The following is a 23,259-nucleotide window of genomic DNA, read 5'->3' on the forward strand; positions in this document are numbered from 1 at the left end:
GATTTTATAAATTATAAAAAATATAGAGCTCTTGCCAGGAAAATATTTAACCAAAAAAAGAAAGAATGTTTTATTAGATTTTGTGCTAATATTAACAGATTTACAAGTATCACATACGTATGGAATGTTATGAGAACTTTTAAAAAAACTAAGAATCTTATAAATTGGAACGTGTGGCAGTTGAAAGATAGAGAAACAGAAATATATGACACTATTGAGGCTATGTCTCCATCATGGGTTATGGGAGATAGATTGGTATCAAAATTTATAAATAACATACCAACTCATTAGGAATTAGATCAGGATTTCGAGATGAGTAAAATGATTCGTGCGTTAAATATGGTCAGAAGAGATTCGGCCTCGGGTTTGGATCGCGTAGACTACTTAATGATTAAATACTTACCTGAAAATGCACAAAATACATTGTTATATATATACAATTATATTTGGAGAACCGGATTTATCCCGGAAGATTGGAAAAAATATCAATTTTTATTGATAAAGTCGGTAAAGAAAAAGTTCGTCCAATAGCCTTGTCTTCATGCGTCGGAAAATTAATGGAGCGTTTAGTTAATGATTGAACGTCTTATATGGTGGTTAGAAGCTGAGACCCACATAGAAATTGGCATCCAGTGGATGTCCAATGGACGTTCATTAAACCTCCATAGATCCATGGGACGTCTATGTCCATGGTGGAAGTCAGATGGACGTCCATTAGAGGTCTAGTAAACTTCCTTAACTCCATTGGAGATTTACCTCCATGGCGGAAGTTAGATAGACGTCCATTAGGGATCCAGTAAACTTTCATGGCTCCATTGAAGATTTACCTCCATGGCGGAAGTTAGACAGACGTCCATTAAAGATCCAGTAAACGTCCATGGCTCCATTGGAGGTTTACCTCCATGGTGGAAGTTAGATAGACATCCATTAGGGATCCATTAAACATCCATAGCTCCATTGGATGTTTTCTTCCACAGTGGAAGTTAGATGGACGTCTATTAGGGATCCACTAAACTTCCATAGCTCTATGGAACATTATTTCCATGATGGAAGTTAGATAGACGTCCATTAGGTATCCATTAAACTTCCATAGCTGTATGGAACATTTATTTTCATGGTAGAAGTTACCCAGACAACACGCTTATCAGAATGAAAACTTTAAGAGAACTTTTTTAAGAAAACATTTAGATATCTTGGAAATGATGTCCAAATGGTAACATTTATCAGAGACGTCTACTAAGAGAGGTCTTTGAGATATCTCATGGAAGAGTTTCATTTAAGTTTCTTGAAAATGTTATCCTTATGATATCACAGCTAAATGATATCAGCTTAATATCTCATAAAAGATATCACAATGCTGTCCGATTTTTGAGCCGTCCATGCGCGTCGTAGTTGACTCAGAAATCGTACAACACTATAGCATCCTGAATGAGAGATCCATTTGATATTAAAAAAAATTATCATTAAGATAATGTTTTCAAAAATAACGGTTTGTCTACAATTACTGCGCACAAAAAAATGCACAAAATCTAAATTTATCATGTACTGAATACAAAAACAGAATAATAAATGTACTATTAAATTTTTCTTAGAATATATGATCTTTATAGTTAAAATTATCTAATTAACCATTTGAACAATTCAAAGTATTAATGCTAAATAGATCGCAATTTCCATCAAATTATTAAGGTTATGGAAAAAGATAAATTTAACAATGAAATTAATCTATATAAATAAATTATTGCTATTTATTTTTAATATGTTTTGCAAAATTTAATTGCTTTTATAAAAAATAATATAATTGCGTCAGTTTATAACATATATGTATATGTAGACAATAACAAGTACCCATATCGATGAGTCAAATTGGCATAGCAGATAGAGTACAAGGTTTGTAATCCTAAGGTCCCGGGTTCAAAACCAGAGGCAAGTAAGAATAAAATAAAATAATATAATTTAAATTTAATTAATTAATAAAAATTTGTCCTAAATTTAGTATGTACTGTTGATAAAAATAATTTAAAAGAAATAAAATTTTTATTTTAAATTTTTATTTTGTCAATCATTCATCGAGATTCCGTGAAGCCTCTATTAATGATCCACGAAACGTCCGTAAGTCATCCATCGAGGCTCCGTGAAGCCTCTGTTAATGATTCACACAACGTCTAATAGACCTCTTTGACGACCTCTATTGAAGGTCTAATAGATGTCCACAGTGCGGAACTGTGGATTTCTAATGGCTCTATATTGGACGTCTAATGGGCGTCCACTGGAAGTTTAAACTTCCATGACAGACGTCCATTAGACGTCTACTGGAGGTTTCATTTCTATGTGGGGAGGATCTTATCTCCTACGCAAAATGGGTTTAGAAGAGGCAGATCATGCGCGGAAAATCTCGTTAAATTATTCTCAGATCAAGGGTTCAATGATAGTTGGAGGTTACTCTCTTGCAGCGTTCTTAGACATTACATCTGCATACGATAACGTGGATCTAGATATTCTATTGAAAAAATTAAAAAATGTTGAATGTCCGTCTGGCATCATGAATTTCATGCTAAATTGGCTTGTACCACGGGAAACAAGTTTTGTTGTAAATAAACAGAAACATATTAAGAGATACGTTAGAAGGAGGTTACCGCAAAGTGCGGTCCTCAGTCTTACCTTATATGCATTGTATAATAACGAAATTACGAAGGGCGTTGCCGATAATATTGATATATTGCAATTTGCGGACGATATCGCGATATATATTTGTAGTAACTCGAGAACGGATAACAGAATTTTATTAGAAGTGGCAGTGGATAAAGTTAGAAAAAACTTGGAAATGTTAGGATTAGCACTCGAACCAAAAAAGATTAATTTAATAGAATTTACAAAAACCGGATTTGATAAAAGGCAATATATCAAGATTAAAGGTAATAAGGTCGCGAACCAACGATCAGCCAAGTTTTTGGGCGTATGGTTTGATAATCACCTCTCTTTTGATAAACAAGTAACAGAAATTAGGAATAAAGTAGATAAAGCTAACTCACTGCTGCGATATCTTTGTGGTATATCTAGAGGCATAGAAGTTAATACTGCATTGATGCTGTATAAAAGTCTAGTTCGATCAATTATGGATTATGGATCATTTGTATATGCACCCAACAATCTATAATCTTCAATTAAAATTAGAAAGAGGCCAATTTATGGGCATCAGGACGGCACTGGAATATCGCGGCAGTACCTAATGGTGTTACTAACATGTTAATAACAGCCAATAAACACTGTTATTATAGCGGAGTCAAAACTAATGTATGTTAGAGATAGAACAGTGATGTTAGGGAAAAATTTCTGTATTAAGATATTTAAATACAGCGAAAATGCAATTAGAAATAGTCTATGTCTACTTAGAGAAAAAGAGATGTACGCAAATTATAGAAATCCGGCTACTAGCAGAAGTATAATTGGCTCAGCATGGGACTATATTATGGTAAACAGAAAAAAAGTGGGATTACCATTGGACACTTTTGAGTTATGGAATATATCTTACAAACAAATTACTGACAGAATAGATTATGATGAGGAGATTGGAGAAACAATTAAAATGTGTAATCCTGTTAAGATTTCGAGCAATAGTAGAGATATTAAAGGATATAATAGTCAAGATATAAATTTAATTAGAGAAGTTCAAAATAAATATAATTTGTCAAAAAATTCGTTGATTGTATATACGGATGGATCAAAGGGTGACCAGTTTGCTTCTGTAGGAGCCGGATTATTGTTTGAAGAACACGATAATGAATATTATGTAAGTTTACCGAAACAATGCTCCATATTTTCAGCGGAGGCATTCGCTATTAAGACTGCGATAGAACTAGTCATATATAAATGTATAAATAAAGATAATGTTATAATTTTTTCGGATTGTAAATCGGTTTTACAAGCCCTTAAGAATAATAGACTAGATGTATACCAAAATAAGTATATACTTGAAATTAAAAGATTACATTCTAGGTTTAAAGAAATAACAAATAAAAAGAAAATGATATTTGTCTGGATCCCCTCACATCGAGGTCTGACAGGCAACGAACTTGCAGACATGTTGGCTAAACAAGGAGCGGAAGAAATAGCCTCCTCAGAAATAGAGATTCCCATAAGGGATCTAAAAATATTATATAAAGAAGAATCATGGTTCCTTACTCAAGTTAGAAATAATAAAGAATTTAAAAATAAAGGAGTGTTCTACTATAATAATTTTTTTAATAAAGATAGTAAAAAACCATATATGGTTTAATAGTTTAAATAGCGAGAGATATTTTATTACACTCATGAATAGATTACAAGCTAATCATTATAATTTGAACGCCTCGTTGGCAAGAAAGGAATATATACCGAATTCAAGATGTGATTGCGGTGCCGAATCAGAAGATTTTGATCACCTATTATGGCAGTGCCATAGGTACGATACTGAGAGAACAGATATGGGCATTCAGTTGTATCGACAAGACATAGATGGAGTGGAGAGCATTACGGAGATTCTTAAGAGGAAGGACTGGAAGAAGCTACGAGTGATATACAAGTTTATCAAGAAAACAGGAAGAATAATTTAAACTCGATCTCGAGAGCGAGAAACTATATTACACCTCACGACGTCATATGACCACATATCCCCGTGGGAGGTCGAGCACGTCTGGTTTTCGTCTTCGGACGAAACTAACCTTGAAAATACCCCCCTTATCTCAGAATACTTATTCCATACAAAACAAAAAAATTTTGTGCAACTTATCTGATTATACAACGCAGTGTTATACTAATCTTCAAATTTAGGCACAGTCATATTTCCCTCCACGATAAAATTCACGATGTAATATGCAAATTATGCATAAAACTAAAATCACAACTAACCTCGCGCACGTCAACACGTCTCTAACCTCGAACTGTCACTCGATCGACACGCGGCGGCGCGAACTCGATCACCAATCACGATACATCATGGTGGAAGGATATAAGGTGTGCTCATACGCATATGCTTTTTAACAGCCAATGAAAAGTTGCTTCCAGATACCGCCATCTTGCCGCGGTATTTTAATTTGTTATATCATAATAGTACCTCGATATCATCCAGACCAGAGTATTCAGACTCTAATTCTCAATCATTCGGAAAAAGGCCTTATTCTAAATAATTACAAATTATTAGAGATGAAAATAATTGAAGGTGATAGTTGGGATAAAAATAAAGAGACTAACTTTTTCATAATAGGGCCTAAACACAATGCCAAACAACAGGCAATAGGAACAGAAATAATGAAAGAGAGAAAGGATCTCTTCTCTCTTTCTCTCGTTCTTTAAAATGGCCGCATCTGGAATCTGCGCAGAACCATAGACTAACGTAGACGGAGCATTACCTATCACTTAGGACGAAAGGGGGCTGATATTCGGGGTAAAGAGGTACTCTATGAACTTCGATTGAATTCGGGTACGCTCGATAATATTCGACTAATAATTCGACATATGACTGCAAGAAGGAGAGAGAAAAAGAGCGAGCGAGAGAGAGAGAAAGAGAGCGCGAGCGAGAGAGAATATGACTGCAAGAGGGAGAGAGAGAGCGAGCGGAGAGCGAGAGAGAGAGAAAGCGCGAAGGAGTGAGCAACGGGCGATATAATGCCGAACATAGTCGAATCGCGACGGAACTGACCGAAGTTCATAGCCTCTCCCCTTACCGCAAAAATCAGCTACCCCTCTTCGAAAGGCTCCGTCTACGTTAGTCTATGCGCAGAACCGTACCGAAATTCGTCTTGAGTATGAGCACACCTGTATTCTTCCACCATGCGATACATAGGGTGCGTTCCGTTTTATGCGCATGGTGTATCGTTCATCCTTGTTCGTCAAACGTTTAAACGAGGATACAACAGTACAAATCCCCACCATTCGTCCTAAGCGCCGGGCAACGATGACGATAATGACGACTACGACGTTTCTTAAACCAAATTTACTCTTGAGCGAAAAATTCTAATCGCGATATCTCCGCTCGTAAGTCATGTAGCGGAAAAATAAAAACACTTTTATTATATAAATCGGATGTAAGCTATCCATTGAGCCTATTTAGAAATCAATCAATTCAGTCGTTATTGAGATCTGATAATTACGGTCTTCTCGCAAAAGACGTCTCGCGTAAAAGACGCACGGTGGTGCCTCGCTGCGCGTATACTTGGCGCGAGGCACTACCGTGCCTCTTGATATATATATATATATATATATATATATATATATATATATATATATATAATTTTATAGAGTGAAAGTCCCAGATGCGCACAGTAATAAACGGACACAGCAGGCTGAATGAAACGGACACAGACCAAATACGCACAGACCAGATGCACACGGACTAAATGCGCATGGACCAAATGCGCACAGTCGCAAATCTATGTGGTGCAGAGAATGCTTTGCACACACACACACATACACACACACACGGGGGGTGAAAGGGGGGCTTCGCCCCCCTCTCGCACCCACCCCGTCGATAGAGGTGCCCGAAAAGTCGCAACCCATGTGGTAAGTTTGTTGTTAACTGTATCCGTTTGGTCTGTGCGCATTTGGTCCGTGCGCATCTGGTCCATGCGCATTTGGTCTGTGTTTATTTCACTCAGCCTGCTGTGTCCGTTTATTACTGTGCGCATCTAGGACGCTCCCATTTTATATATGTAGTACTTCCAATCATTTTAAAACTTAAATATGTCATAATAGAAAAGACAGATTTTTTTTGCAAAAAATGATAATACCTAATCTGGATCCCATAAAAAAAATTCAAAAAATTTTTTCATCCGTATTTTTTGAAAAAAGTTCCGTAATTTTTTTATAACATTGTGGGATTAAAGCCAATAACATATTTTTTAAATCAAAATCAGTTCAGTCGTTTTTTTTTTTTCAAGAAAAAATTTTCTTTCCATTTTTTTTCTTTTTCCCATAACACCCATAAAAATTATTTTTCAGATACTTGAGGAGATTTAATCTCACATCAATGCCAACTTTTTGTAAAAATCTCAATCCAAATTCGTGCAAGGGCAGCACACACTCTCAGGCTTGGACATCGTTCATTTGGACACCGTTCAGCTGGACACAAAAAGAAATGGACAGACACGCACGCGCGCACACACACACACGGGGGGGAGGGGGGGCTTTAGCCATTTCTTCCACATCCACCCCGCCGGTAGGGGTGCCCTATACATAATTATTTCTTACTGTGTCCAAGTGAACGGTGTCCAAGTGCATCGTTCCTCACACTCACATGCTTATTGTGCTATGCTTTTTTATTTTATGTTCTTTTATAATCTCGTTGTATTGAATGGCCTTCACTTGGACATAGTACAATTGAACACGATGCAAATGGACACGTTATAAATGAATGAGGCCCAATTGCGCACATAAGCGATTGGACACGCACCCGTTTGCACACGGATCCGATTGCACGCGGACCCGATTACACACCGACCCGATTGCGCACCGACCCGTTTGCACACGGACCCGATTGCACACGATACGGTTCTACATCGTAGAGTAATGTAAAACAACCTAGATAGCACAGAAACTTTAGCATAAATTTTCATAAAAATTTGAAAAATTTATTTAAAAAAAATATTTTTTTTAATTAAATAATCATTTTTCATAAACCATTTAGAAATAATACAAAAATTATTATTAACAATATATAAAATATTGTTGCGCCGGATCGCCGAAAGACACTCCGCACACACACACTCACTCGCGTCGAAAGAAAATCAATTTGCTTAAAGATCTCAAGAACTTTATTGCTATATAAACTCAAACAGAGAAAACGCGTGACACGTCCTCCTCGGCAGGAGTCCGATGTTAAACTGTCTACAATATTTGTTTACAAAATATTTCCCGGCAACCAGCCGTTTAATTCATTTATTTAAATAACAAATTCTTCCGGCAACCGGCCGATCGAAAATATCGATCGGTCCGTCAGCTGACTGGCGCTTCAGGGATGTATCGGGCGACACGCGGCACGCAACACTGCTCCCCCTCTTCTGAATTGTCGTCCCGACAATCCGAAAAGCAGCTTGCGACACTTCTGGAAAAAGATCTTCTTTGGTTCCAGGACGATTTCTTGCCCTCCTCGTACTTCTGTAGCGAGTTACCGGGCCACGTCCACCAAAGTCCTCTTCTTCCAGGGAGGTTCTCCACACGGGCTTCCTTCTTCGTGAAGCTGGCCAGGCTCCCACAAAGAATTCCTTAGTCCGTATTCCTCCAGCCGTCCCCGAACTCCTCTTCCGTCGAGTCTTGTGCGCTTCGTTCTTCTTTCTTCGGGATCGGAGGGAGAATATCTTCCGTGGACCCATCGCTCAAAGAGCTCCCCGTCCCCTGCCTCGGCATTCACCCAAGTCCCACGGGAAAACCACGGTCAAAAACCGTGGGAGAGGCAGTCCAGAAAATTAACCTTCTTACGGCTCTCAATTCCAGAATCCCCTTCCTTATTCAGAACTCCATAAATACTGTAACAATAATAAAACACAAAACAGAACACAAACTTTGAATTAAAATGATTAAAATTAAAAAGATTCAAGATCCTCCGCGCTCTTGTTTTCTTTTACGCCCGAATTTTCGCTCCCTTGCCTCTCCGGCTTTCGTGCGAAACTATTTTCGTTTATAAATTTCAACGTTCTGGCCCGCTCAATCGCTATTCTGAGCGAATATATCCCCTCAACTTGGAGGGTCCGTTTAACAAAACCGTCCGACAGAGCAGCCACGAATTGAGCGCAAGCAACTTTATCGCGCATTTCATGAGGACAATTTGGATATATTTTTCGAGAAAGGCGCTCAAGATCCGCGCTCAACGTAGCATAATCTTCTCCCGGGAGAAGTTTACCATTAGTGAATTGTAAATAAAAATTTTGCGCTAATTCACTTTCACCGAAGCGCAATTCCAATTCAGATTTTAATTCCGAAAACGTTAATTTATCTTTTTCCGCGCTCAACCCATCCAGAACTGAACGCGCTTTCCCCCGCAAGCATGACGCAAGGGCCACCGTTTGGGAGACCCAGCCGTTCGCGCGCGAAATGAAAGAAAATTGTGAGAGAAACTCGCGCAGCGGCACCGTCCCGTCATAAGTGTCGGTCTTTACTCTTAAAGAGAACGACGCCCGATCCCCGCTCGCGTTCCCGCTCGCGTTTAAGAAATCCACACGCGCCGCATCTGTCGGAGCTTCGCCCGCGGAAATATTATTGGAGCGACTTAGTTGAGTATCGTTGAGCCGCTCCTCCATCCGTCGGAAAGCTGCCTCACGCTCCACGAAACGGGCCTCCATTTCGGCGCGGAAATTTTGTTGCTCTTGCCGCTCCCGTCTCCGCTCCTCGCGCATCTAATGTAATTCGAGGAGAACAGCCTCCATCGCGCTAGTCTCCGCTGAGCTCGCCGTCTGCTGCTGAGAGCGAGTCTTCCTCGGCGAGTGAGTCGTCGACATTTTGATTCCTCTCGAAACTCCCGTCGGAAAACTCCCGTCGGCTCGTTCGCTCGTCCGATCCCGGACGAGCCCCCAAAATGTTGCGCCGGATCGCCGAAAGACACTCCGCGCACACACACTCACTCGCGTCGAAAGAAAATCAATTCGCTTAAAGATCTCAAGAACTTTATTGCTATATGAACTCAAACAGAGAAAGCGCGTGACACGTCCTCCTCGGCAGGAGTCCGATGTTAAACTGTCTACAATATTTGTTTACAAAATATTTCCCGGCAACCAGCCGTTTAATTCATTTATTTAAATAACAAATTCTTCCGGCAACCGGCCGATCGAAAATATCGATCGGTCCGTCAGCTGACTGGCGCTTCAGGGATGTATCGGGCGACACGCGGCACGCAACAATATATTTTTAAAATGTACTGAAAAATATTTATGGTATATAAACTTGAAATATTTTTTATATTTTTGGATTATAATAGCATAAATATTTTTAATATTTTCATAAATATTTATCATAATTTTTTTATACCTGACAAACTCAGACATAAAAATACGTACAAAATATTTATTATAAGTATTCTTTATTCTTATACATATTTTATAGTCGCAAACCCATATGGTGCAGAAAATGCTTTGTGCACAAAGTCACACATACACACACGGGGAGGGGGTGCAAGGGGGGCTTTGCCCCCCTCCCTCCTGCACCCATCCCGTCCAAATCGCTAACCCATGTACTATTTACAATGGGGAATCGTATCGTGTGCAATCGGCTTCGTGTGCAAATGGGTCGGTGCGCAATCCGGTCCGTGTGCAATCGAATCCGTGTGCAAACGGGTCGGTGCGCAATCGAGTCCGTGTCCAATCGGGTCCGTGTCTAATCGAGTCCGTATCCAATCGGGTCCGTGTCCAATCGGATCTGTGTCCAATTGAGTCCGTGTCCAATCGGGACTGTGTCCGATCGGGACGGTGTAAAATCGAGACTGTGTCCAATCGAATCCGTGTCCAATCGGGTCTGTGTGCCAACGGGTCGTGTGCAATCGGGTCTGTGTGCAATCGGGTCCGTGTGCAAACGGGTCGGTGCGCAATCGGGTTTGTGTGCCAACGGTTCGGTGCGCAATCGGGTCGGTGTGCAATCGGATCCGTGTGCCATCGGGTCTGTGTGCAATCGGTCCGTGTGCAATCGGGTTCGTGTGCAAACGGGTCGGTGCGCAATCGGGTTTATGTGCAAACGGTTCGATGCGCAATCGGGTCGGTGTGCAATCGGATCCGTGTGCAATCGGGTCCGTGTCCAATCGGGACTGTCCGATCGGGACGGTGTGCAATCGAGACTGTGTCCAATCGAGTCCGTGTCTAATCGAGTCCGTGTCCAATCGGGACTGTGTCCAATCGGGAAATATTACTGTGTCCAATCACTTATGTGCGCAATCGGGACAGTGCCGTTGTAAATAGACACATAATAATGTACACGGTTCATTTGGACACAGGAATTTTAGTACACAATAACTTTTGGACACAAAGAACATAAATTTTAGACACGTTAAAAAAGTTATACACCATGAAGATGTACACTATTCAGTTCTACACCGTTTAGTTGTACACTGTGCAGTTGTATATCGTGCAGTTGTACACCGTAAAATTTTCTACCGTTCAGTTGTACACCATTCAGTTGTACACTATTTAATTGTACACCGTTCAATTGTACACCGTGCAGATGTACACTGCAAGTTCAGTTATACACCGTAAAGTTGTACAAAAAGCGTCAATAGTGCTTTTCTATATGAAATAAGCCGCATTCGAGGCCAGTAACATCACATCAAGCTATTCGTTCATCATGACTGATTGGTCCGAAAGGGTATAACAACAAGGATATGATCAATAGTCATGATGTACGAATAGTTATGTGATACGCCTAGTTATTACTGGTCCCAAATAAAGCTTACTTCATGTAAGAAGACACACTATTAACGCCTTCTGTACACCGAGAAGTTGTACACCGCAAAGTTGTACATTGCAATATTCCATGACAGTTTTTCTGATCTCGTTGTTGATGACTTATCTTCTTTTTTGTTTCGCGTGGAAAGTCGCAAACTCATGTGCGAGAACGCGTAGGTGCATTTGCGATTACATTATGACTTGGGATTTGACTTTTTTCTCGGGTTTAAATTAGTTTTCCTATTTATATTCTTTACTATATGATTGTTATCCCAGTGCTTGCCTGAGGGTTATAACGGTTTATAGATTCTGAAAACGCTTGGGCGAGACCAAAAACTCTTGATCCCGTGATCTATGCCGTATCTAGGGAGCGGAGCGGCCGAGAATTCTCGGCGAAGGCGGAGAACTCTACTCTAGTGTCCGTTACTGGGATCTTCTTTTGACGTATCTGGCGGATTCGGAGTGCGAGATCGTCGACTGAGAAATCTTCTGTTATTCCGCCGAGACGACTTTTTATATCGTTCCCGGCAATGGATCGGGGACCCTCGGGGATTCTCGGTTCCCTCCGTACTTAGCCTCTTAGCGGTCGGAAGACTGGCGGGAGAAGCGCGCAGGCACGATTCTCGTCCCAACGGCATGAGAAAGTTTAACACGAGCCGATGCCCGTATAGCGGCCCGGTGGATGGTTGTTGGACGCCAGCGAGCGGGGTTCGTTACAAACTAAAGACTTTTAAATTTTTCGTCATCACTTCAACATATTTACCTCACAAAGTCTTTATTATTTATTTTATTTGGTTTTTTATTATATATTTTAACATTGTAATTAATGTTAACTCTACTGGGTGATGATCTGAACTCCAGGGATTTTTTAACTGGTCGTAAGATATATCTTACGATTTTGTTTCAGATTAATTAACCGTTTCGCTCCTGGCCGGATCCCTTTTAGACCGTTATTCTTTTCAGATCCATCTTTCGAGTGTAACTCTACGATTTCCGAATAATATGCTGTTCGATATTTCACCAATGCGATTATTGTCCGATAATTAATTCTGTACCGTATAATAGATCTCCTGCGCCAGTGAGCGATAATTGTATAATAATAATATCTGTTATCAGTCTTTAAATTGTTGTTATACAATAAAGTTCATACATTTTTGTAAAAAATCAGTGTTTCACAATTTTTTCGAACCCGGCGAGCAAATCCGAATACCCGCGAGAAAATCCGACCGTCACATATATGTATCCAGTACAAAAAACAATTCAATATTTAATGAATCCTGATTCATCTCACTTATCCTAGTAAGTGTATCGTAGTTGATTATATAAAAGTCGTTGTTGATGCTTATTTCAAATAAAATGAAATTATTTGTAACTGTATTCTGGTAGTTCCAAATGACGTTATGTGTATTGAATCTCCTATTACAAAGGTATTATTACCCTTAAATTGTTTAACCCTTGCTTAACGGAAACCTATTTTGTCACATCGTTGACAGAGTGGAATCCTCTGAGGACAATAACGCCTATAAATTGGATAGGTTTTATGCATTTATACGTTAATATGCATACAAGGGTTTAAGAATCATTAACTTCGAATCTGATGTCGAAAATGCAAAATTCAAAATGACGGATCCAAAATAGTGGACCCTAAGTTCCATATTAACGTAAAATCACTAAATGTAAAAATTATACATAAAAACATTTATCTAAAAAATTGTTAATTACGAATTCACTCGTCAAATGTCAAAATTTAAAAAATTATCTAAAAATTATCTAAAATAAATAAAATAAAAAAATTTTTAAACACTATAAAACAAAAAAATGTCTAAACATAAAAACAAAAAAAAATGGAATTACAGGCCAGCTGCATATTCATCACGGTTCTGGACAGAATGTAGGTCATTTTACATGCGCCATTTTTAATTTTAAAATTTAGCCAGAGAATTCGTAATTAACAATCCCAGAAACTTTTAGAAAAATGTTTTTGTGTAAAATTTTTACATTTTGTGAACGTTTATATGAATACTTTAGGTCCGCCATTTTGAATTTTGCATTTTCGACATCAAATTTGAAATTAGTGATTCTCAAAAACCTTGTATGCAAATCTTGACATTAATTGTATAAAAATTCCAATTTACAGACGTTTATCGTTGAGGTCCTTTGCTATTCTTTTGCTTTAATTGAATTAACACCGCTTGGGGTTCTACACTACCGCTCATTAATTTCAATACACCCCCAGATTCGTTGATTTCTTTATAAAAGATGAATGTGATATGCGTGTTTTGCACAAAAATGAGTTACTTCCTGTTATAAACACTTTCGGCATTCGCATGCATCGTATTTATACATTATTTATATAAAAATTCTTGAAAACTATAATTTTTGAAGAATTCCGGGGCTAACAGCCGGATAGTATCTGATCCCTAGAAATAAACAAAATACGCGCGCAAGGTCACGAGGTGCTCGTAATGATATCATAACCTGCCCAATGCTGTTTTGAAACCGATCGTCAACACATACATAGTGAAAGAACTCCGGCGTTTGCATTGTATTGTGATACTGTGAAAACTTGTGAAAACGTGTAAAGTGGTCTCGTAAATGGCTCCTAGAAAGGAGTTATCAATTGAAAAGCGATCTGCCATAGTCGCTTTGAGAAATGCAGGGCATAGTTTGCGTGAAATTGCTCGTCTGGAGAAGATATCTCTTGGTGGCGTGCAGTATACCCTCAATAGATATGCTGAAAATAAGAATGTACGTGATCGACCACGACCTGGACAACCTCGAGTGACCACAAAACAGGAAGACAAATTTATCAGAGTGTGTTCCAAACGGGATAGATTCCAAACAGCTCGTCAAATCCGTGCTGCTCTGATGGAAACGAGAAAGAAAAACGTGTCAGTTGCAACCGTCAAACGCCGCCTTGTAGCGAGTGGCTTAAATGGATGTATTGCAGCCCGAAAACCGTTGCTTGGACCCACTAATAAAAAGAAAAGGCTATTATGGGCTAAAAAGCACAGGAGCTGGACCACTAGTCAGTGGAAGACGGTTCTTTTCACAGACGAATCGAAGTTTGAGGTGTTTGGATCCAAGAGGCGCAAATTCGTTCGTCGTGCGATAGGTGAGCGCATGCTTCCTGCTTGCATTCAGCCCACAGTCAAGCATGGAGGAGGTTCCATTATGGTCTGGGGATGTTTCGGAGGTGGTGCAGTTGGTGACTTAGTAAAAATCGAAGAAATCATGGATTCCAAGCGCTACCACAACATTCTGATGTACCATGCTATCCGTTCCGGCACCGGCCTTATTGGTCGTGGCTTCATACTACAGCAAGATAACGACCCAAAACATACTTCCAATCTTTGCAAAAAGTATGTTGAGTCAAAACAACGACAACTGCTGAAGAATATGGTTTGGCCACCCCAGAGTCCTGATTGCAATCCAATTGAACTGCTTTGGGATCATCTGGACAGATGTATTCGAGATGTGCAAATAACGAGCCAAAATCACCTTTGGAAGTTGCTACAAGAGAAGAGGGCTGCAATCGGAACTGAAACTTTAGACAAGTTGATTGACAGAATGCCTCGTGTTTGCACTGCTGTGATCGCTGCTAAGGGTGGATATTTTGATGAGAGTAAAATTTAAAGAAATCAAGGCTTAATTCTTTTCGAAACGATATTTATTGGTACAAAACATATTTATTTGCCTAAATAAATCCATATTCATCACAAATTAGCTTCTTTTGTTCATTACTTCCCAAAAAATCAACGATTTGGGTGCTGTATTGAAATTAATGAGCGGTAGTGTAGATATAACTACATATCTGAGAGCAGATGCTGTGCTATTCGTACTTTACCGTTAAATAAAAATAAAGAAATGTTAATTTTTATTTAAAAAATAACGAATAAATATTTAATAATTAATTAGCATTTCAATTTGATAAATGTTAAGATATAGGATTTTAAAAAAACTGCATTGACTTATTAAAAAAAAATTGGGGCCAGCGAGAATTGAACCAGCGACTCCGCGCTTACTAAACTAGAGCTCTGTGCGCTCGGCTACGAGCGGCTCTGACAATAGGTCAAAATTTTTTGTACTTAAAGATATCGGAAATCTTCAAAATCGATTTTCTTGAGTATTTTTGAGAAGCGCTTCGTACTGCTTTAGGAAATTGAAGTCCGGGTACTGATCTTCAAATCCTATAAGTATGAAAAAAATCGATGACCCATGACCCGTAAGGTCCCCTTGTTAGTAGCTGATATGGAATAGAAGTTCCATGGATTGAGATGTTTAATCCTTTAAAGACCAAATTGATACTTTTTCTATGTATTTTTTCATCATAATTTATGTTACAGCGGAAAAAAAAATTGTATGGTCATTGCTTCCAATAGAAAGGGCTTCCGAATACATGCCGCGTTCTGGTACAGCGTTGCGCCGACGTTTCGAAAATGTTGCAGTTTGCATCATCAGGGCTAGGAGCTTCGATACTGAGCTCTCTTAGATTGTAACTGTCCTTATATACCCCTTGTCCTGGTGGCAGAGACGGGGGTGAGGACGGAGCAAAGTTGTTCGTCCAATAGTAGTACAGTTCGTGGGCCTACTATTAGTCAACTGTTAGCCAATCTTAATACAATATTGGTTTACTATCTGCCAATTAATATGTGCTGTTCGGAAATGTTTTTAATTGATCAATTAAAATGTATGGTCATTCTTTATATTTTTAGGGTTGCTCTTTCATATGGAGTTGTCAGAATTTCGAAAATTTTATTTGTTCAAAAGTTACAACTCGGTTTTCAACGAAAAATAGAAATTTTCACGAATTATTTTTTATAAATTTATATTTACTATCTATAAATATATATATTATTATAATTTATTATCATTTATGGTTTTTGAAAATCATCGGAACGTGGATATATTGCGTCCTATATGTCTAAGCTTTCAAAAAGCGTGCAGCATTTTTTTAAATCAAGATGGTGGAAACAAAATGGAGGCAAATAAGTGGAAATTTTTCGAATTCCCTATTTTCGCTTAATTTTAATGCAGTTATAAATAAAACACTGCAGATTTTTTTAATCAAAAATTTTTTTTTTAGAAAAAAGTGGCTAATTCAAAATGACAACTTAAGTCGTATTATGGTGGTAAAAAACTAATATTTGCTTAGAAAACCTGACTAATACCGTTAAAGCCAATCGAGAAATAGTTGCTTTTCACAAATGCATGTGTATATATCTATACGAGTATGTGCTCGTGTGCGTACAGGTACGCGTGCGTTTGCAATGCACTCACGGATACATGTATTTTTTCACGTTTCTTACCCGTCTACAATCATAGACGTTGTCCAAATCTTACCACGAGGAGATGAACATGAATAAAATTCGCTTTTATTTTTTATTTTTCGTTTTTAATTTTTGTTTTTTTAGTCCTTTTTATTTATTAAATACTTATCTTTCTCTCACTCATATATTTATATTTCTTTTATTTTTTTCTTTATTTTAATTTATGTAAATTGTCAAAACAAGTTTTGCAAAAGTATTTAATACATTTATCGCAGTATGGCTGAATTCGGATCTAATACTTTGTGTTCGAACAATACTTTTTCTTATCAACTTTACTCAATTTGTGAGATCGTACGTTATTTTCTTCGGCTTTTTTCAGATAATAATCAGTTATATTTATAGCAAAAGTCCTTTGTAGTATGTTTTTTCACGAACTGCGTATTCAATAAATAAAAACAGTAAATAAAAAGTACAAAAAAACGAAAATTGAAAAAAATAAAAGAACAAAAACAATTAAATCTTATTCATCTCCTCGTGGTAAGATTCGGACAACGGCTATGATTGTAGACGGCTAAAAAATGTAAAAAAATCGATGTATCTGTGAGTGCGACGCACACGCATCTGTACGCACACGCGCACATATACATAGATACATACTTGCACAAATATGTACACATGCATTTGTGAAAAGCAACTACTTTTCGATTGGGTTTAATAATATTAGTCAGGGTTTCTAAGCAAATATTGGTTTTTTACCATCATGATACGACATTTGAGTCGCCATTTTTCCTAAAAAACAATTTTAATTCAAGAAATCTGCAAAGTTTCACTTATAACTGCATTAAAATTCAGCAAAAATAGAGGGATTTGAAATATGTTCATTTATTTGCTTCCATTTTGTTTCCACCATCTTGATTTTAAAAAACGCTGCATGCCTTTCGAAAACTTTAGACATATAGGACGTGATATATTCACGTTTCAGTAATTTTTAAAAACCATAAATAATAATAAGTTATAAATTTATGAAAAACAATTTGTGATAATTTCGATTTTTCGTTGAAAATCAAGCTGTAACTTTTAAACAAATAAAATTTTCGAAATTCTGACAATTGCATCTGAAAGAGCAACCTCGAAAACATAAGGAATCACCTTCATACAATTTTTTTCTGCTTTAACATAAGAAATTATGGCAATGAAAGTTGCATAGAAAAAGTGTCCATTTGGTCCTTAAAGGGTTAATAAATCTCAAGCTACATTTTCTTCATTCACATTTCGATTACTTCCCACAAAATCTTTGAGGTTACAATGAAGAACAGGGAGAACAATTCCATCAAGACATTAAAGAAATGGAACATCATTATCAAGGCAGGTGGGACAAAAATATGATAACTTCTGTTGGATGTTAAATAAAGAAAAAGTTGTGAAAGATAAAAAGCGTAGAAGGAATCCACTTCATAGATCATTCGACGATATAAGAGTACGCGAACACAGGCAATCATGAGTTACGCTCTACGAAGTGAAAAATCCGTGGGAATTATAGGGTTTGCTACTGAAGAATACAGGGTTATAGGCTTATGGGGTTCGTTTTAGACGGGTTATAAAATAGTCTAGGAAAATTAGGTTCAAAAAGGACAGTTTTGAAAAAAAATTGATAACTCAGGTTTGACTGTACGTAAAGCACAATTAATATGCGCGAGATTCCAATTGCACAAATCCGCTCGACAATTAGCGCAATGCTCCTTAGACAGCACTTGCTGTCTAAGCAAGATTTTGGAACACTGACCGATTTACGCCTTCACGCAATCCTCCCCTTTCCTCGATCGAACAACCGAATTAATGAATATATAAACCGCCGAAAGAAAGTAAGGAACGGATCAACCAGAAGCCGTCAAGAGACAGGTCAAACCGAGCTAACACACGACACTTTGCCTTGCGGGCTTGCGATTTAAAACGTCTACCGTACCTTTGTAATCAGTCAGCATAATAAAAGTGCTCAAAAAGAAGAACGGTATAAGTGACTAAAAACCCTCCTCGCGAAATCTCTGGCAACAATCTCCAACGTACTCCAAAGTCCAACGAGGAGTACAACAGGTTCGATGTATCGAGAAGAACGAAATGAGATAAGAGGGGAAGCTGACGAAAAGACAGGAAGATGGCAGCAGTATAGGTGAAAGCGAGAGTGAGAGCACGGGAGATGGATCGATAGATCGATAGGAGATCGATGGTCGAGGAGATTAAGGATAAAGCTGGAAGAGAGCAGCAGTACAAGTGAAACCGAGAATTGGAGCGAGCGTGATGGATCGATAGGTCGAGAGGAGATCAATGGTCGAAAGGACATGTGGAAAAGAATAAGAAAGTAAGGTTAAGGTACGCAGGAAATGACAAAGTGAGAATTGAGCACGACTGGTAGTGAGAAGAGTTAGGATGGAGGAGATCCTAGAGGAGTTAAGAGAAACAAGGAGAGGTATGGAAAAGCTGAGTGAAGGAATAAGGAGGGGCTTAGAGGAGATGAAATGGTGGTTGAGAGAAAGGGGCATGAAGGCTGAATGTGAAAGAAAGAGCGAAGAAGAAAGGATGAAAGAGATTGGAAAAGGAAAAGAGGAGAGCAATGACACAGAGGAGAGAAAAGGAAGGAAAGGAGAGAGAAGAGAAGAGTGCGGAGAAGTTGGAGAGCTGGAGAAGGAAGAGGAGAGGAAGACAAGAGATAAGAATGGAAGGCTAGGAGAGGAGAAGGTAAGGAAAAAAGAGAGGAAGAAGAGGAGCGAAGAGAAGAGCAAAAAAAGAAAGCGAAAAAAGTTCAGAGGCCCTGCAAAAGGATCAGGAGACGGAAGAGGCGGAGAAGAGGGTAGGAAGGACTACGAGGAGAGAGAACGGAGCTGGAGGGAAGAGGAGAATATCAAAAAGAGCAGAAGGGCAGGAAGGATCCAAGGAAAGAAAGGATATGCCAGGAAAATAAAGACAAGGAGAGAAGAGACAAAGAGAACTGGTGGAGCGCAATAAAGAAAGAGGAGGTATGAAGAGACAGAAAAGAGAGAGGAAGTGGAGTGGAAGAATAAACAAGAGAGTGTAAATGAGAGGAGTAGGGAGAGTAGTGAAGGCAGAAGAAACGGAGGAAGGATGAAAAGAGGGGCAGATAAGAGTGAAGAGGAACGGATTGAGAGCGCAAAAGAGGGAAGGAGGGGGAGAAGAGTAGAAGAGAGAAATGCGACGAAGGAATATAGAGAAGAGGTATGGAGGAGGGAAGAGGACAGAGAGGGAGCAAGGAGGTGACGGAGTAAGAGGAGAGAGACAGGGAAAGTAAAGAGAAAGCAAGGAAAAGGGACAAGAGAGTGAGGAGCAAGATGGATGGAAGACATGGAGAAAGAAAAATGAAAAAAAGTGCGGAAGAGGAGAAATAGGCAAGGAGAGCAGATGAAGAGAGAGTAGGGGGGAAAACAGGAGGAGAAAGGCCAAACAAAGAAGATAAAGGACAAAGGAGGAAGATAGACGAGAAAATAAAGAGATTGGAGGAGCGAGAGATGAGTTTAAGAGAGGGAGAAGAAAAAAGAAGAGGCGAGAAAGGAGAAAAATGTCATCTGGAAAGGAGTGGAAGAAGACTTTCCTCCTCTCGGAGAAAAGAAGAGGATATATAGAGTGCGTAATGGAGAAAGCGTTGGGGAGAATAGCAAGGATAGGCAGAGAGGAAAGTAATAATAAGTAGTAATAATAGCGGGAAGAGGAAAGGAGGGGTAAGGAGATGGGAGGAAGTGAGGGGACAGGGGTTATAGGTGGGCGTAGAGGAAAAAGAGCGCAAATGTCTATAAGGTTACACGACAGCCAGGACGCGAGGGGGAGTATGAAATTTTGTATATTTTTTTACTGTAACTGTAATAGAGGAAAGAAAGAAACTGTAAGAAGTTTGGTGGTCCCCTTGAAAACACCTTTAACGTTGCAAATAAATTTGCTGAAAATCATGTTTAAAATGCGTTCGGTTGAACGTTAATAGGCGTTAAAGATGATGTACGTATTACGTCATTTCGTCGCTTCCCAATAAAAGGACGTTATCTCGGAAGCCGATTGAAAAAAGCTTTAATTGGCAACATTGTCAAAATAGTTTTGGTGCTTGATTTAAAATATAAACATATTAAAAAAAAAATTAATATGTACATATAAGTAAAGATATCACACGCCTTTTTTAATCTGATTATATTTTTCTAAATGTTAGGTTAGATTAATTTTATAACCTATGTGAATCGCAAGTCAAACGTTGCATGTAGCAGTTCGCCGAAAAGATAACTCTTTTATGTACAATACTATTAAATTAATATTACTAAATTGTAACGAATACAAACTGTACCATGTTACAAGAATATATTTAATTTTGGCAAACGCAATGTCTAATATATTTATAGTCCATCAATGCATTTGAATACTTCTTTACTTAAGAATTTTATCTTTATAGTTTATGAAAATGAAAAATAAGAATTTATTGAAACAAAAAATACTTTTTAAACAATATTTAGATTGATTATTACATTGCGTTTTTTAAATCAATTAAATTAGTATTTTTCTTTAGAAATTTTTTATTTATAAAATTTTATAGCTTTAAATTTACACTTTAAGATAAATTTGAAATTTAAAAAATGTATCAAATATTACAGCACCTGTGTCTACAATATTCCATACAGAGTTTTCTTATTTCAAATTTATCAAAATATAAATTTTATTATATAAATTGAGAAGATCTTCTGAGAACTTCTGTCACAGGAGAGTAGTCTATAAGATCACTGCGGTGTCAAAACATTAACAAAACATGCGATAGTAAAAAATTAAAACTTGTTGGCAGTGCTGCCAACTTAAATTAAAGCGAAAAAATTTTGCAGGCGAATTAAAGCCTTTTTCAATCGGCCTCCAAGTTAACGCCATTTTCAATCGGCTTCCAAGTTAAGGCTCTTTTCAATCGGCTTCTGAGGTAACGCCCTTTTATTCACATCATAAATGGAGTGTAAGCCAAAAATTTTGTCGAAATGTATGACGAACAGTGACTTATAAGCGGCGTCATAGCTCAAACAGCTTAAAAGAGACTCGTACAGTTCGTAGAATGAAACTAATTGTTTAAAACGACTTTTACAAAAAAAGATGAAGGATTGTTATATGGATCTGATATAGCTGATTAGCCTGTGACTGCTGTAAGTTTTCAATAAGTACTTTTCTGTTCCGAAAACTTTAAATCCGTTTTTTTCTCAAAACGCTGTTGGGGACTGTATACTTCCTGAGTTTGTATACACGATAAAAAGAATACTAATTGACCAATTATATTGTTCTTGGGGTTGTTTTGTAGGTAATTGGTTCCTTTTCTAAGTGAATTAAAATGTTTTTGAAAAAAATTAAATTAAACATCTGTTTATGCATTGTAAGAAATTAAAATTTTATCGTGAAAATCGTAATTTGTTTTAAAAACGTATAAAAAACTTTTCTTATGGAAAAATGGGTTTCAAACAAATTGACACAAACTCTGGCAAAAGATAACTGAAGGCATACTGATTAATAGTTGTCATTGCCAAATCAATCCTATGAATCAAGTTTGACTAAGCGACGCTTGAAAATGAAAGTAAACGTCATGTATTTCGAATAATACATAAGTGTATATGCGTGGGTCCATGCATGCGTGCGCGCTCGCAACAAAAAATCAATATAATTTCATTAAAAAATTATCGTATATAGTTGAAATGTATGATAAAACATCCTTGAAATTTTTAAACAATTGATTTTATTTTAACTGAGACATTCCTAAAAATCAAGAATTTGTCGGCTTTCTAAACCAAGTTCCCCCCTTAAACTCATAAATTATGCTATAAAAAAAATTTGTCAGGTCAGGTCAGGTCAGGTCAAGTTAGATTAGGTTATCCAAAGACTCGAAGAAAATAAAAATAACTTCTTATTTGCTTAAAGACCTTAATTTTTTTAAAATTTAATGAAAAATTTCACTTGATTACTATTTAAATACCGAAAAGATTAATGTTTGTTATTTTTTCTGTTAAAAAGTAATTACTTTTTTACTAAATTGTGTGTGTGTGTGTGTGTGTGTGTGTGTGAGATGCTCGCGCGCGTGCATATGTATACATATATGTTCCATAGATGCAACATTTATATTTACTACGAAAGAACATAGAATTGCAAAAGATATTTTACAAACGGAAAGTGTGATATCAACTTTAAAAAAGATCCTGGGTACTTCATTATGGATAAAAGATAAGCAACTGTCAGAATTTTTAAAGGAACCGCTACTTCGAGCATGCGCATGGTACTTATATAAAGAGAAAAGACGTGGCTATGCTTTAAATACAGTCGGTATGTACTGTATTGTTTTTTTCTTTTTTCATAATTATGAATTTATGAATTATGTAAATATATTTTTAAAACAGAATAATCACGAATTTTTTTCTGACAATTTATAATATTTATATCATTTTTCCGTTTTTATGCAGCTAATTTTCATTTACGCAATGGAGCTGTGATGTGGCGAATAAATTGGATGGCTGATCTTTCGCCGCGTGGAATGACCAATAGTTGCGGTATAATGATCAATTATAGGTAGGTATTTATTTGAAAAT

The 23,259-nt window shown here is 37.6% G+C and overlaps 2 protein-coding genes across 8 annotated transcripts in view; one reads left to right on the forward strand and one right to left on the reverse strand.

Moving 5' to 3' along the window:
• The window catches only part of LOC105834792 (CCR4-NOT transcription complex subunit 2), a 182,525-nt gene that overhangs the window by 116,218 nt on the left and 43,048 nt on the right, over positions 1–23,259 (reverse strand). The window lies entirely within an intron of this gene.
• The window catches only part of LOC105840586 (malonyl-CoA decarboxylase, mitochondrial), a 137,086-nt gene that overhangs the window by 113,566 nt on the left and 261 nt on the right, over positions 1–23,259 (forward strand). For all 4 annotated transcript variants that reach the window (XM_036288543.1, XM_036288542.1, XM_036288545.1 and 1 more), the window contains 2 exons: positions 22,784–22,996; positions 23,134–23,239. In XM_036288543.1, the coding sequence (XP_036144436.1) occupies positions 22,784–22,996; positions 23,134–23,239 (319 nt within the window). The remainder of the gene's footprint in view (positions 1–22,783; positions 22,997–23,133; positions 23,240–23,259) is intronic.

This window comes from Monomorium pharaonis, chromosome 6 (genome assembly GCF_013373865.1).
Source record: "Monomorium pharaonis isolate MP-MQ-018 chromosome 6, ASM1337386v2, whole genome shotgun sequence".
NCBI classification, from domain to species: Eukaryota; Metazoa; Arthropoda; class Insecta; order Hymenoptera; family Formicidae; genus Monomorium; species Monomorium pharaonis.